We start from the raw sequence: 12,306 nt of genomic DNA, 5'->3' as shown, positions 1-12,306 counted from the left end.
CCTCACACAGCAGGTTTCGCACTGTATGGCTACGTAAATTATACATAACGTCAAGTATTAGCATGTCGTGATGATTAATCGATTGTGCAACTATATCTGTTAGTTTTGAATTCATGTCCATGCTGCTGTGTGTTTAGTTTTGGCGTAAATATGTACTAAAAGTGTATAATATTTTGATTTGCTTTTGATACCAAAATCTGGATTCTAGAATGCCCACGCTGATATATGTACGTATTATCATACACTTAAAGTCCAATTAGATGGCGGCTAACCGTGTTTTTACTTGTGTACATATGTGAACTGCCTATTATTGTTTTTTGTGTGTCGACGAGAAACCAGTGCCTGGCACGCTTTGATCTGTAAAGTTTCATCTTTTCCGGATTTTTCCTCTTCTCCTTAGCTTAGATTCCATTTTGATCACGCTACATTTCCACTAAAGCGAAAGTTGGAATGCAAATATGGATTTAATGTCATTTAATCCCATTTAGGTGATTTTTCCTAATTCCCTGATAATGATTCATCACCACAAGAGCCTTAAGTAATGTTTCTTTGTATCGACCGATCTGTGACTTGTTTCAGCCTTCGTACTTGTCGAAAGTTTGGTGTAGCGACATCATCAAAATTAAAAATGGCGCACTTTGTGGCGGTTCCGCGATCGCATTTCAGCAATCTAGAGGTCAGCGAAGTTGGGGAGTTTTCTGGTAAGGTAGACTAGACTAATAAGTACTGGTAAAATTTTAAACTGCAGTTTGTACTCGGTTCATCTGGTATTTCGATTCACGTTGAGACTTGACGCATGAGTCTTAATCGTGACAATTCCCAGAAAATATGGAAATCATATTCTGCTAAGCCAGTTGATGCAAACCTAGGCAGCTAGACTACTTATATTGCAGATAAAATGCAAGAGCTGGAATTCGTTTTATGTTATTGTTTTGGAATGAACTTTTACAGAATTTTCACAGAGTAAGTCAAGTTCTGCAAAGTGAGAATGTAGACTTACAAACATGCGCGCATCTGTATGCATCATTACGAGGCCAGCTGTGCATTCCACGAGATGAATTTGAACGCTATGAAGCGCTCACGCTACCACTGCAACCAAATGTCTCTTCATCTGCTGAGAAGGAAAGGTATTCGCAGGGTTGTCAAAAGCTTATTGATGCTTATACAGAAGATTTCAACAGTAATTTCTCAGCTGAGCTTCAGCAGTTTCATTTATATGTGCTCCATAAATTCAATGACACAGGAAAAAAAATCAAGATTCAGTCATGCTGAACTTTACAAAATTCTTGTAGAATATAACATTGAGTGCGCCTTTCCAAATGTAGACACTAGCTTTCGAATATTTTTAACATTAATGATCACAAATTGTTCAGCAGAACGTTCATTTTCTTAGCTGAAGTATATTAAAAACCCCTACAGAACAACTATGAAACAAGACAGACTAGAATACTAGATGCTTTATCTCTGTTGAGTATGGAGGCAGATGTGTTACATAAGCTTAGTTTTGAGTATCTAATCAAAGACTTTGCAGCTGAAAAAATTAGGAAAAAGCTTTTTGAAAATAAGTGAAAGACTTCTGTCTTTTCAAATGTTAGTGGTGCCTTTGTAATGTCAGTGGCGTAGTATCTAGTATGGAGAGAGACTTGTTTTGATAATATGAGAAAATTTATCAGAATCAAATTCAAGTAAATGTACCGAAAAACATCGTTTGCTTCCTGACTGTTGGTATTGTTTTATTTCAACTTCATCTTTTCAAAATTTTGTGGTGTTCATTATTTAATGTAAAAGATGTATAATGTAAGAATAAGATTGGTTTTGGGAATATGAGCAAAATTTCACAGTCAAAAAATCGTAAGAAAACCTAGAAATGTTCGTAGAAGTTGTATTTTTTTACTGTTGGTTGTGAGTATTTTTGATGGATAATACACTTAATTATATGTATTTTAAAAGACACATATGGGGGCACCAAAGCCTCCAGTGCTTAGGGCACCAAAGGGGCTTAGTCCGCCCCTGCGTGCAGTGAGGTATTTATGGAATAGAAGTGGCACACAGTTAACAGGTTTAAATTTTACGTCCTACTTCGGCGTCGTTGCTCAATTACTAAATCGCTTTGAACGCGAAGTGTGTATATATATGCAATGGAACAAGTTAAAATAGATAGGCTACCGATAGTGTTGTAGGCTACATGCGCGCTGGATGTATATACAATTAGAATGAGGGGTTATTAAATTATTCAAGTTCACACAAGACTCATTATAAACTATTAAACATCTCATGAATCCTTATACTTTTTAGTAAAAGGCATCAAGACTTGCTCTTGTCACGCTGAATCGTTTCGTTGTTCTTGTTGGTATTTTGTCAGCAGGCTTCAAGTAATGACTAATAGGATTCACATGACGAACAATGTGTCTAAAATTTGACAAGAAGACATCACTTAACTGTACTATTTGGTAGTTTCTAAGTTAACCCTGGAGGCATAGAAATACAGGCCATATTTAATTTGTATATGACTAAAAAATTAGTCTATTTTTTTTTTATTCAAGTTTACAACACTCAATAAGACAAGTCAATAATAATTTGAATAATACCTCATAAGAAAACCTAATCGAAACGTGAACAATGTAACCCAATATGACTAAAATCTATTCCATTTTGTGTCAATTAATTTACAAGCGCTCAATAATAACGTAATACATAATACGTTACCCAATTGAAACGTCGTCAGAATCAAAATAGTTGATATTTAGTCGTCCTGATATTGTTCGGGCAAGTTTTTCTAATTCATTCTTATTAGTGGACATTGATGTTATATCTTGTTCTTCAATATTAAAACCGTTGAGAATTATCCTGGAATTTTATGAATACTTTTCATGCACAAATAACAGTGACCGTGAACAATTATATTATGACAGAAGTTGAGAATTGAGTTAAAATAAGTGATTGGACAAAGATGAACTATGAGTTTTTCAAGCGAGGTCTTCAAATCTGAACGCAATGTATTTTGATAGTGTATCAACTTATTACGCTTTCAAGATAATCACTAAGCGCAACCAATTCAATTGGAAGATGTTGTTCAGTTATTTCTTCATAAATAACCGTATTTTAATGCGCCTCACTGGGCTATAAGACGCAACCGGTACTGGTACTGGTTTTGAGTGTAGGTAATCAAGCATAAAGCACCACCTGATCCATACGTTTTGCTCACTGGCTTATAAGACGTAGAGGGAGGGATTTCGAACCAACACTCGGTTGCGGACACGCAATAACATACCTATAGTAAGTGGAACCGTTACTACTCCTTTGTCCCCTCAGTCTGATATAAATGTTATAAATTTTCCCAGTATAGACGAGCTTCCTTCCAATATAAAAATAATATTGTTCTCCATCTTTTTCAATTTCAATTCGTCTTGTTTGCCAGTTGTATTGAATTAATCTTTAGATGAAATAAAACTTTAGCTTATATTCTGGGAATTAGATTAAATTGTACTTGAATAGTTGACCACAATAGTATTTTCAGAGAAACGACTTCAGCTGCAGGACTTCAGGAATGAAAGAAAGAAGGGGGAAGTTATCTATTTTACGGTCCATAAGGCGCATCGGATTATAAGGCTAACTGTCGATAAATTGCTTTGATTGGGCTTTTATTCATACAAAAGGCGCACCGGACTATAAGACGCAACCGGTACTGGTTTTGAGTGTAGGTAATAAAGCACTACCCTTAGGCATGGCGGCTTATTAGGCGCACGATCGATTTTTGAGGTAAAACATATTTAAAGCGCGTCGTATGGTTTGTAAAATACAGTAGGCCTACTTTGAAATGAGCTCTGGGTAGAATGCACTTAACTTTTAGAAGAACAGAAACCTCCTAAAATGAGTATTTTTAAGAGAATGAGGAATCATCTAGTTATGAAGAGAACTGAAGAAATCTTGTTATAATTTATATATACATATTGAACTTACCGGAGAGACAACACCATTGAGAAGATAAAGAAAGTGTCAAATAATTCATTGGAGAATCGTTTTCTCTGGTACCAATAACCGAATCCAACCACAAAGCTCACAAAAAAAGTAAAAATTCCGACGTAGAAACTGACATTCTTTATTTCCATACAATACACTGTGAAATATATCAAATATTTTTGTGAGATGCAAATTTTTAAAATGGTTTATTAGTCTCCACTGGTTATGTATGTTGCATAGAATCAGAAAAATTTCGTGTTGTCGTTGAAGGCTGATTCACAATAATGTTTGGATTTACTATTCAGACATTCCCTTGGGTGTGCTTGTATGAGGTTGGGGCATTTATTAATTATCATATTACAGACAAGGGAGCGATGCCCCAAAGACAGTATGTGGACACGAAGATCAAAACGAAGTAGTACGGTAGTCTCAGCGGCTTCACCTGACCACTAACAAAAACGCGCAACCACCAAAAGTTGCACAATTTGTAATTTTGATGACATCATAAGAAACACATTTCTTCGGCAATAGTTCGTTAGTTAATGAGAAAGGCGCAGAATGGCGAAGCAATTGGTCCGGTAGTTGATGAGAAAGGCGATTTTTATGTATATTTCGTGTCCAATAATCTACTTCGTTGCTTGTTTGGTTGTGCGCGTTTGCGCGTGTCGAACCTATTAAAAATGAGTTAAGTTAAAATATGTTTACTTACCATCATCCGTTTCCTTAAAAGGGAACAGTGGATTTTCTCTCAACTTTCTTTTCAGTTTGATTTCAGGCCTATCCCAAAATCGACTAAAATTTTTCCAACTCATTTTTCTGTCTATAATTCTCTTTAGCAAATGTCATGAATCTACATATTTTTTTAATTAATGAGCGATTTAAAGATAGAGACCTATTATGACGCAATAGAAACGCTTTCAAGTAGATAAAATTTCAGAGGATTTTAAATCTAAGACAAAGTGAACATAAACCTGAGAGGCAATGACCCCCAATTTTTCCAATATTTTTTCAAAATGCAATTTCGAGGCATGCTATCAATAATTCTTTCACCAAATGAACCAAAAGAGATAGAAAAAATGCGCGCTTATATGCTTTGAATAACTTCGACAGCGAATTAAGTCTGTAGAGCGATTCTTTAGGATATTCTTAGACATCAGTGGCTACTTACATCTGGCATTGTTCGGAGAGAACGGCACGAGTGATCGTCGTATTACGTCATTATAAAAAAATAAAAATTTCCCCCTCACATTCTGGGCTGGCTACGCTCTTAAACGAACTCGTAATTATATAGGATTTCATGCCGAACAACAATCTTACATAAAACAATTTTTCCAGGGTGAGCATTCAAGAACTTAAGATGGTGAATCACTTACCCAAATGAAATCACGTTTGATGTGTTTTATCTATTATGAGATGCAAGTGGCTACCAAACTATTCAAAGCAACACTAGAAAACCAAAAAAAGCTGCAAACGTGACTGATCCAGTAATAATTTATGTATTATTTTTTAAAGTGAGGACGTGATAATATAAATATAAAGTCGACTTTTTTTTATCTATAATCTTGCCAAATGTGAACAGTTCAAAATTAAATATTATTTTTAATAAAAAGTTTAGAATAATTCAAATCACGAGTACTTAGCCCTCGATCAGTTTGGACGTCCCTGGTGCAATGGGCAAAAGTATGGCTATTTTATATGCTTATACAGCTGTGGGTCTGACGAAGTTTCGAGTAGAGAATGTATGCCAGTCCTAAAACATTTCTCCGAACCATTACATTATTCTTGTGGTTTCTGCTTCTAGATTCTGTTTTGTTCAAATTCAATTAAACAATGTTCTTATTAACAACACGGCCAATCTTCCATATCAGCAAAATTCTTTAGAATTTCACAAAATACTCCAGGCAAAATTTTTTTTTGATGGTAATCATTGTATATAACTCTTCAACTTTATTACTGGGATAAATGTATATTATGTATATACTATAAGTCGCTGCTCAACCGCATTGTTTATGATAAAATAATGTCAAGCTAGATTTGCGTGTAGACAAAGACATAAACTCGAACTATAATTTTTCTAATTACATAAACTCAACCCGAAATAAACGTATTTATCAGAAAACTTTAGTACTTAATGCAACATCGCGTCTAGCTTGATAGATTCAGAGCGTGTTCCTACGTTTCAGCTTAGACATATGTGATGTACCGATAAGTAGTGTTAAAAAATTCTTATGATAAAGACGGAACAGTTTTATTTAACAGAAATATAATGATTTTAACATAAAATCCTGAATACAAGAAATATATCTAAAAAATTGTTATTCGCTATGTTGAAAAATAGCATCAAAAATAACTTGTTCTTATGAAACACCGGAGATAATATCACGAACAAATATGTCACCGTATGTCAGAATTTAATTTTGTACTCAATTTGGAAATGAACTGATTTGTTTACCTGATTTATTGAGTGGATAAAGTTGTTGTTTATGGGAAAATATCAATATCCATTTATGACTCGGATTAAAAAAATGAAATCACATAAAAGGACTTTCGGGTTAAAATTGTATATTAGTTACTGTTTGCTTATCGAGCAGAAAACTGCGTTTATACTTTCAGATTTCAAAAACGTATATTAAGAGCTTTAGGAAACAGGTCAAAGATTTAATATAATCATTCAAAGTGCTGTTTTATTTGCTAGTGGAAGCTTTGATATTTTCATCTTTGCTTGCAATACATACAGTCAGAGTCAAGAGTTAATTATCATTAAAGTTCGAAATAATAAATTATCCTTAATAAGTATTGAAACGACAGTTACGTGTAAGACGAGTTGCCTCGTCATCGGGTTTCAACACCCTAAACTCATATGCCACATATTACAAATAATATAACTTGGATATGTTAAATGACGAATGTATGGTAAAGGTGATAAAATACGTTATAACTTTAAGTGAATGGAATAATTCAATAAATATCGATTAACTTATAGTTCGGGGGTTCCCAAACTGGGGCACATTAGATAAAGTATAAGAGTATTCTTTTCATAACTTCTGATCTGTTTTAAAATATTTTATCACATGATGTTAAAAAATTTGAAGAACTCAGTTCAGCAACTCTTTAGAAAGTCACATTTTCACTCAGTAGAAGTTTGTACTACAACTACAGTGGCTACCGAATCTACATTCGCAGTTGACATGACGTATTTCGTCCAATCCAAAGCACGCAAGGCAGTCTACGGCAATCTAGGAATTGTCTAAAGGGTACCGATCAACATTGAGTTTGGGAAACCCTATTCTATTTACACTTAATAGCATTTTAGCAATAATGTAGCAACTAACACTCATATATATTCATTTATTTTCTGTGGTAGAAATACTCGAAAACTATGTTGCTCATGTATAAAGCATTGATAGTTCTCATTATTTTGAAGTTCGCTTACGCAGGTTGGGATCGAAGCACTGAAGAATTTATTCCTTCAAAATTCTTCAAAAAGTTTGATGCCGAGGTTCGTTTCGAAAACTTTTTCGTTTTATAAAGCAAGCCAATTTTGATGTAATTATTATTGATATATTATTTTATTTCATAGGTATCTCCGTACGAAGCACTAAAATTCAATTTCCCCAAAGATGAGGGCTTCGTTGCCGGCAGATACCCTAAATGCGCACGACACAGGTATTAGATATTTTCAAAAACTGTTTGCTAGTTTTACATACGACAGGTGAATAAAAAATAGAAATATCGGGCTTTATCATAAGATAATTGTGAGTGGACATTGAAAATATGCACTTTTCCTAGCTTATCCTGCTCTTAAAAGATTCAAAAACTTGAAAAATATCGTTTGCCTAAGCGCGGAAATGCAAGTAACTTCAATGCATGCTAAATGAGTGAAAAATTTTAAATTGCATAAATAATTTTGCTAGTTGTTGGTGATCCCTTTCACTGTAACCACATTTGTTGTGTCACAATACACTATGTACTGTTACAGATTTGTTTCTGGAGCGGATCAGTCGTGTCAAGAAACAAAAGGAACTCAAAACATTGGAAAGACTTGTAAAACTAGACGCTGCACTCAGTATTCATATTACGGATCTACCAAATGTAATAAAATTGTCAAACTATACAAGCCGTTCAAACACTCAGCAATGGAATGCAAGTAAGTTATATGGACGATACCTTATTCGTTAGAGCTTCTGTCGGTTAAAATTACCAAATTTCCGAATTTTAATTGCTATATGCGTTATTGCTATATACCAATATTCAAGTAAACCCGAGCATTTTGGGCCTAAATATATCGATCGGGTTGCGGTCACAAGTGGCTTAGATTGGAGTTTTGTTCATACATAGGGCGCAACGGAAAATAAGACGCCACCGGTCATGGTTTTGATGTGTAGGTAATAAAGCATGAAGCACTACATGATACATAGATTAGGCGCACCTTCTGGTTATAATGCACACCGACGAAAAATTGTCCGAAGAATACAAAATATGCGCATTGTTGACGTCACCTGTTAATTAATGCTTATGTAGGTTGACAAAGATGATTTGTTAAAATTCATTTTTTCATTTTATCCAGAGTGTAAGGATCGGTAGGATATGCTAAGACCTAACTAAACCTTTCAATAACGTTTCAAATTTTCGATTATTGCAAGTCACTTGCCCGAGGCCTATTGAAAGCGAGTATGAGCAGCACGCTGCAAAAATGTATTAGGAAGTACGTAGCAGTATATCCGGTATCTTATTTTTAATGCTTATATTTTGTCTTATTTAGTAAGCACTTCAGGCGGTTTATTGTACCTAGTAATCTTTATTCTTATAAAGTCTGATGAATAATAATTTTACAATTGAGGATAGTTGGCTAATTCGCAAAATTCATATAGTACTTACCATCAATAACAGAGATTTTAAAACTCTAAAACTCCCATTCTGTTAAATTATATATTGCAACATTGTGTGTCCCTACTCGATAATCAGTTTTGGTGCCCCGCGACTTCCCTTCCCCAATAAAACTGTAAATATTATTTTCTCGTAATTTGTGCGCGATTTTAACTTTTCTGGTTGGGAAAAATAATTTTGACTTGGCTCCTGCTTTTCATAAATATTTCAGTTTGATTGAGTTTAATGCTGGCTTACTGTGGTCCCGTCTATTTTATAGTGGCAAATCGGTGTTTTTTTACGAAATAAGAAAATGGCGTCTCATAATTCAGGAATTCAATGGCATTCAGCGATGAGAATCTTTCGCACTAAACGCATCAATTTTAACCTACTTTCTAGCAACGTTAATAACTATCTTGTTTTGAGAATAAACTGAACCATGGAATTACCTTTACCCGGTTGAAATAGCATACCCAACTTAGCACCATCTGTTACGTCGAATAGCGTTTCAAAATTTTCTGTGGTCTTTGTGGGATTCGTTTTCCCATATAACGTTTTGTGTAGTGACGTCTACAAAACTAAAAATAGTGGTCTATACCCGACCGTATGTCAGCGGAGCTGGTGCTTGCGGCAGTGGGAACGTTTTTTACGGTAGCTACGTCACCGGTACTGTAAATATTTGTAGTACAGTTGTGACTCAGATCATTTGGTATTTCAATTCATGTTGGGTACCGTTACCCTGATACAGGTACTGGTAAGTTACAGTACGTGTTCCACAATACCCGATTCATTTAGGACAGAATTTGGGGAAAATTGTAGGTAAAAAAATTATTTTGGTCTTCGTGTCCTTATATTTGAGCATTGCTCTTTCGTGTTTTTAATAGATTTCCAAATATTCCTTGTGGCGAAAGTGAAAATGAATATCAACGACATGTTGACACGTTTTCCAGTTTTCACCCACACGATACCGATGATAAAGAATGTGAATGCCAGACTATCTGGTGCCTTGGAAACATCTGGACAATCTACGAAGAAGGTGGAAAACTGTACAAAGGAAATATTACTGTTAAGGTGAGATAATTAAATAATTCTCTATGTGACTGTTTATTCGGACCTTCGGCACTAGATTCCGATCCCTTAAACACGGACAGCGACTTTCATATTCGTACTGAGAAAAACGTGGACTACAATTAATTTTACTGCGATTTCAACTTCTAAATTCCAAAATTGTGAATGGATTTTTTTTTTTTCCAGTGGCACTGCAATTATTAGATATTAGAATCCAACTTTGGTCTTATATGTTTTGGGACGATCTCGCTACATCTCCCTGCACATGTGACCTTTGTATCGTGTATTGTTTTCCGACTTCACGATCCTCACTGGTAAATTTTTTACTCCAAATTTAAATAAACGTTTGCTGTTTTGTTAGTCTTTGTATTTTAGCTACTATGAAATTATCTAAATATTTGAATTATCATAATATTAGGATGCATATTAGAAATATCTTTATTGATGATTGGGGACTAAAATTTTCTGAAATTATTTTCTTTTGATTGCGAAATATTTTCGTCTGCTCTTTTTCTGTCACAGCTATTCATAGGAACATTTGAATTAGTATTAAATATAATACAAGAGAGCTACGCACAAATATATGGACACGTTAGACCAGAGCGAATCAGTCCTTACCGGTACATTTGACGCTACCGGTACCCTCGAAAAAGTTCTGAATTTCCAGTAGCAAGAATTTTGCAGAATCAAGACGTACAGCCAGCCATGACACTGACTAAAATCCGTGTTCCCATGGATAAAAAATAATACAGCAAAATTTTAGACAAAATATCAAATTTCATAGAATTCACGCAAAATTTTGAAATAAATAAAAGTAATAGCCTTCTAGCGAAAAAATTAATCTTTAACCACTGAAAATTCCAAAGCAATTGGTCCAGTATTCGAAGAGAAAAGCGACTTTTTAAAAACGTGTCAAAGAACAAGAACAACAACAACAACATAATATTGAAACGATCGTTATGTCCACTTCGTGTCCAATAATCTCTTAACGAAATATCAAATTTCATAGAATTCACGCAAAATTTTGAAATAAATAAAAGTAATAGCCTTCTAGCGAAAAAATTAATCTTTAACCACTGAAAATTTCAAAGCAATTGGTCCAGTATTCGAAGAGAAAAGCGACTTTTTAAAAACGTGTCAAAGAACAAGAACAACAACAACAACAACATAATATTGAAACGATCGTTATGTCCACTTCGTGTCCAATAATCTCTTATGTTTTCTACATTACAGACACCTTGCAAGTGTGAATGCAGAATGCCGTTTCGAAAGATGGAAAATTGGTCTACTGTTGGCTAAATGTTATCAACCGACATTACTATATGCAGATCAAATATACAGATAAACTTGAAAATTGTTATAAAACAAAAACACCATGAATTCAATATGACTCTTCGAGGCTATTCGCATAGGACTTAGCTTAAATATTAATTTGGTGCAATGTTGTTCTGACTGCTTAAGCTTGGACATTCAAATAAATTGAAATATTATCAACAAGTTTTTTTAATTTCAGAATTATGTTTTTCAACTATAGAGTAAGTGGTTTTTACAGTAGCGTTATAAATAGGTAAGTAACATACATCTTAATGAAACAATGGATCCATAAACAAGTTTGAAATAGATGGGCAATGTGTATTATGAACATAAAGATGTTATTGCGTAACTGGATTTTGAAATTTTTTATCTATTTTTCAATCTCAGAAGTCAAATTGTGCCAAAATTTTATTCTAATGTATTGAAGAGTACTTTGGCCCCTAGAAATCTCAAAAAAAACAACGAAACTTTTTGGATGATGATCGAATGTGGTGATTGTTTACAAAAGATTTCACCTGGAAAAGAGAGCGATGCTCAAATATATGGGCACGAAGTAGTACGGGTATGCAATCCGTTACAGTAGGCTACCGTGGACCCAGGTGGAGAGAGATAAGCGGGTTAACCACTGAGAACGTCAAAGCAATTGTTCCAGTAAATGGGAAGGAAGATTTTTTAAAACGATAAAGAGAAGAGAATGACTAACAACAACAACAACAACATAATAACAAGAGGGTCCATATATACACTTCATGTCTAACAAGGTTCCAATATATGAACACGACGATTCAGTGACTAACCGAAGTAGCCTACCGGTAACACAGGCGACCTACACTAAAGTCGGAAACCCCCTCATGAAAAGATCGGAATGCAAATGGCAAATCAGGTGCCACCACCGCAGCAATTCATTAGGCAGCGGTAGGACTAAGATGGTCTTGTATCGGTAACGTTACAAAGAGGCTTTAGAACACTGAGTTTGATTTGCTGCAATATTGGCGGACGAGCATTGGAATAAAAAGTGTCATTTAGCGGCTTTAGCCGTTATTAGGTAGGCTACTGTAAATTTATATTCGATTGGTGCAACGATTTCGTTTTAGTAAC

The 12,306-nt window shown here is 34.6% G+C and overlaps 2 protein-coding genes across 3 annotated transcripts; one reads left to right on the top strand and one right to left on the bottom strand.

Annotated features, from left to right (window-relative positions):
* Nucleotides 1–889: 889 nt before the first annotated feature.
* LOC120329501 (cation channel sperm-associated auxiliary subunit TMEM249-like) lies at nt 890–4,806 on the bottom strand. The gene is made up of 5 exons (XM_039396150.2): nt 4,670–4,806; nt 3,961–4,117; nt 3,272–3,433; nt 2,707–2,847; nt 890–2,409 (listed from the first exon to the last, which is right to left on the bottom strand). The coding sequence occupies exons 1-5, from the start codon at nt 4,770–4,772 to the stop codon at nt 2,292–2,294; spliced, it is 681 nt and encodes a 226-aa protein (XP_039252084.2). The 5' UTR covers nt 4,773–4,806; the 3' UTR covers nt 890–2,291.
* A 2,477-nt stretch (nt 4,807–7,283) lies between these two features.
* LOC120329504 (uncharacterized) lies at nt 7,284–11,341 on the top strand. 2 transcript variants are annotated; one of them, XM_078118563.1, is made up of 5 exons: nt 7,284–7,459; nt 7,541–7,626; nt 7,940–8,107; nt 9,777–9,897; nt 11,128–11,341. In XM_078118563.1, exons 1-5 carry the CDS (start codon nt 7,340–7,342, stop codon nt 11,191–11,193), a joined length of 561 nt encoding a protein of 186 aa, XP_077974689.1. In that variant the 5' UTR covers nt 7,284–7,339; the 3' UTR covers nt 11,194–11,341. The 2 variants fall into 2 exon arrangements, with proteins under 2 accessions (XP_077974689.1, XP_039252088.2); XM_039396154.2 differs by having other exon boundaries at nt 9,711–9,897.
* Nucleotides 11,342–12,306: the final 965 nt, after the last annotated feature.

This window comes from Styela clava, chromosome 12 (assembly GCF_964204865.1).
Source record: "Styela clava chromosome 12, kaStyClav1.hap1.2, whole genome shotgun sequence".
Lineage (NCBI taxonomy): Eukaryota > Metazoa > Chordata > Ascidiacea > Stolidobranchia > Styelidae > Styela > Styela clava.
Note: the sequence above shows the minus strand (reverse complement) of the source record. Positions and strands in the feature narration are given on the sequence as shown.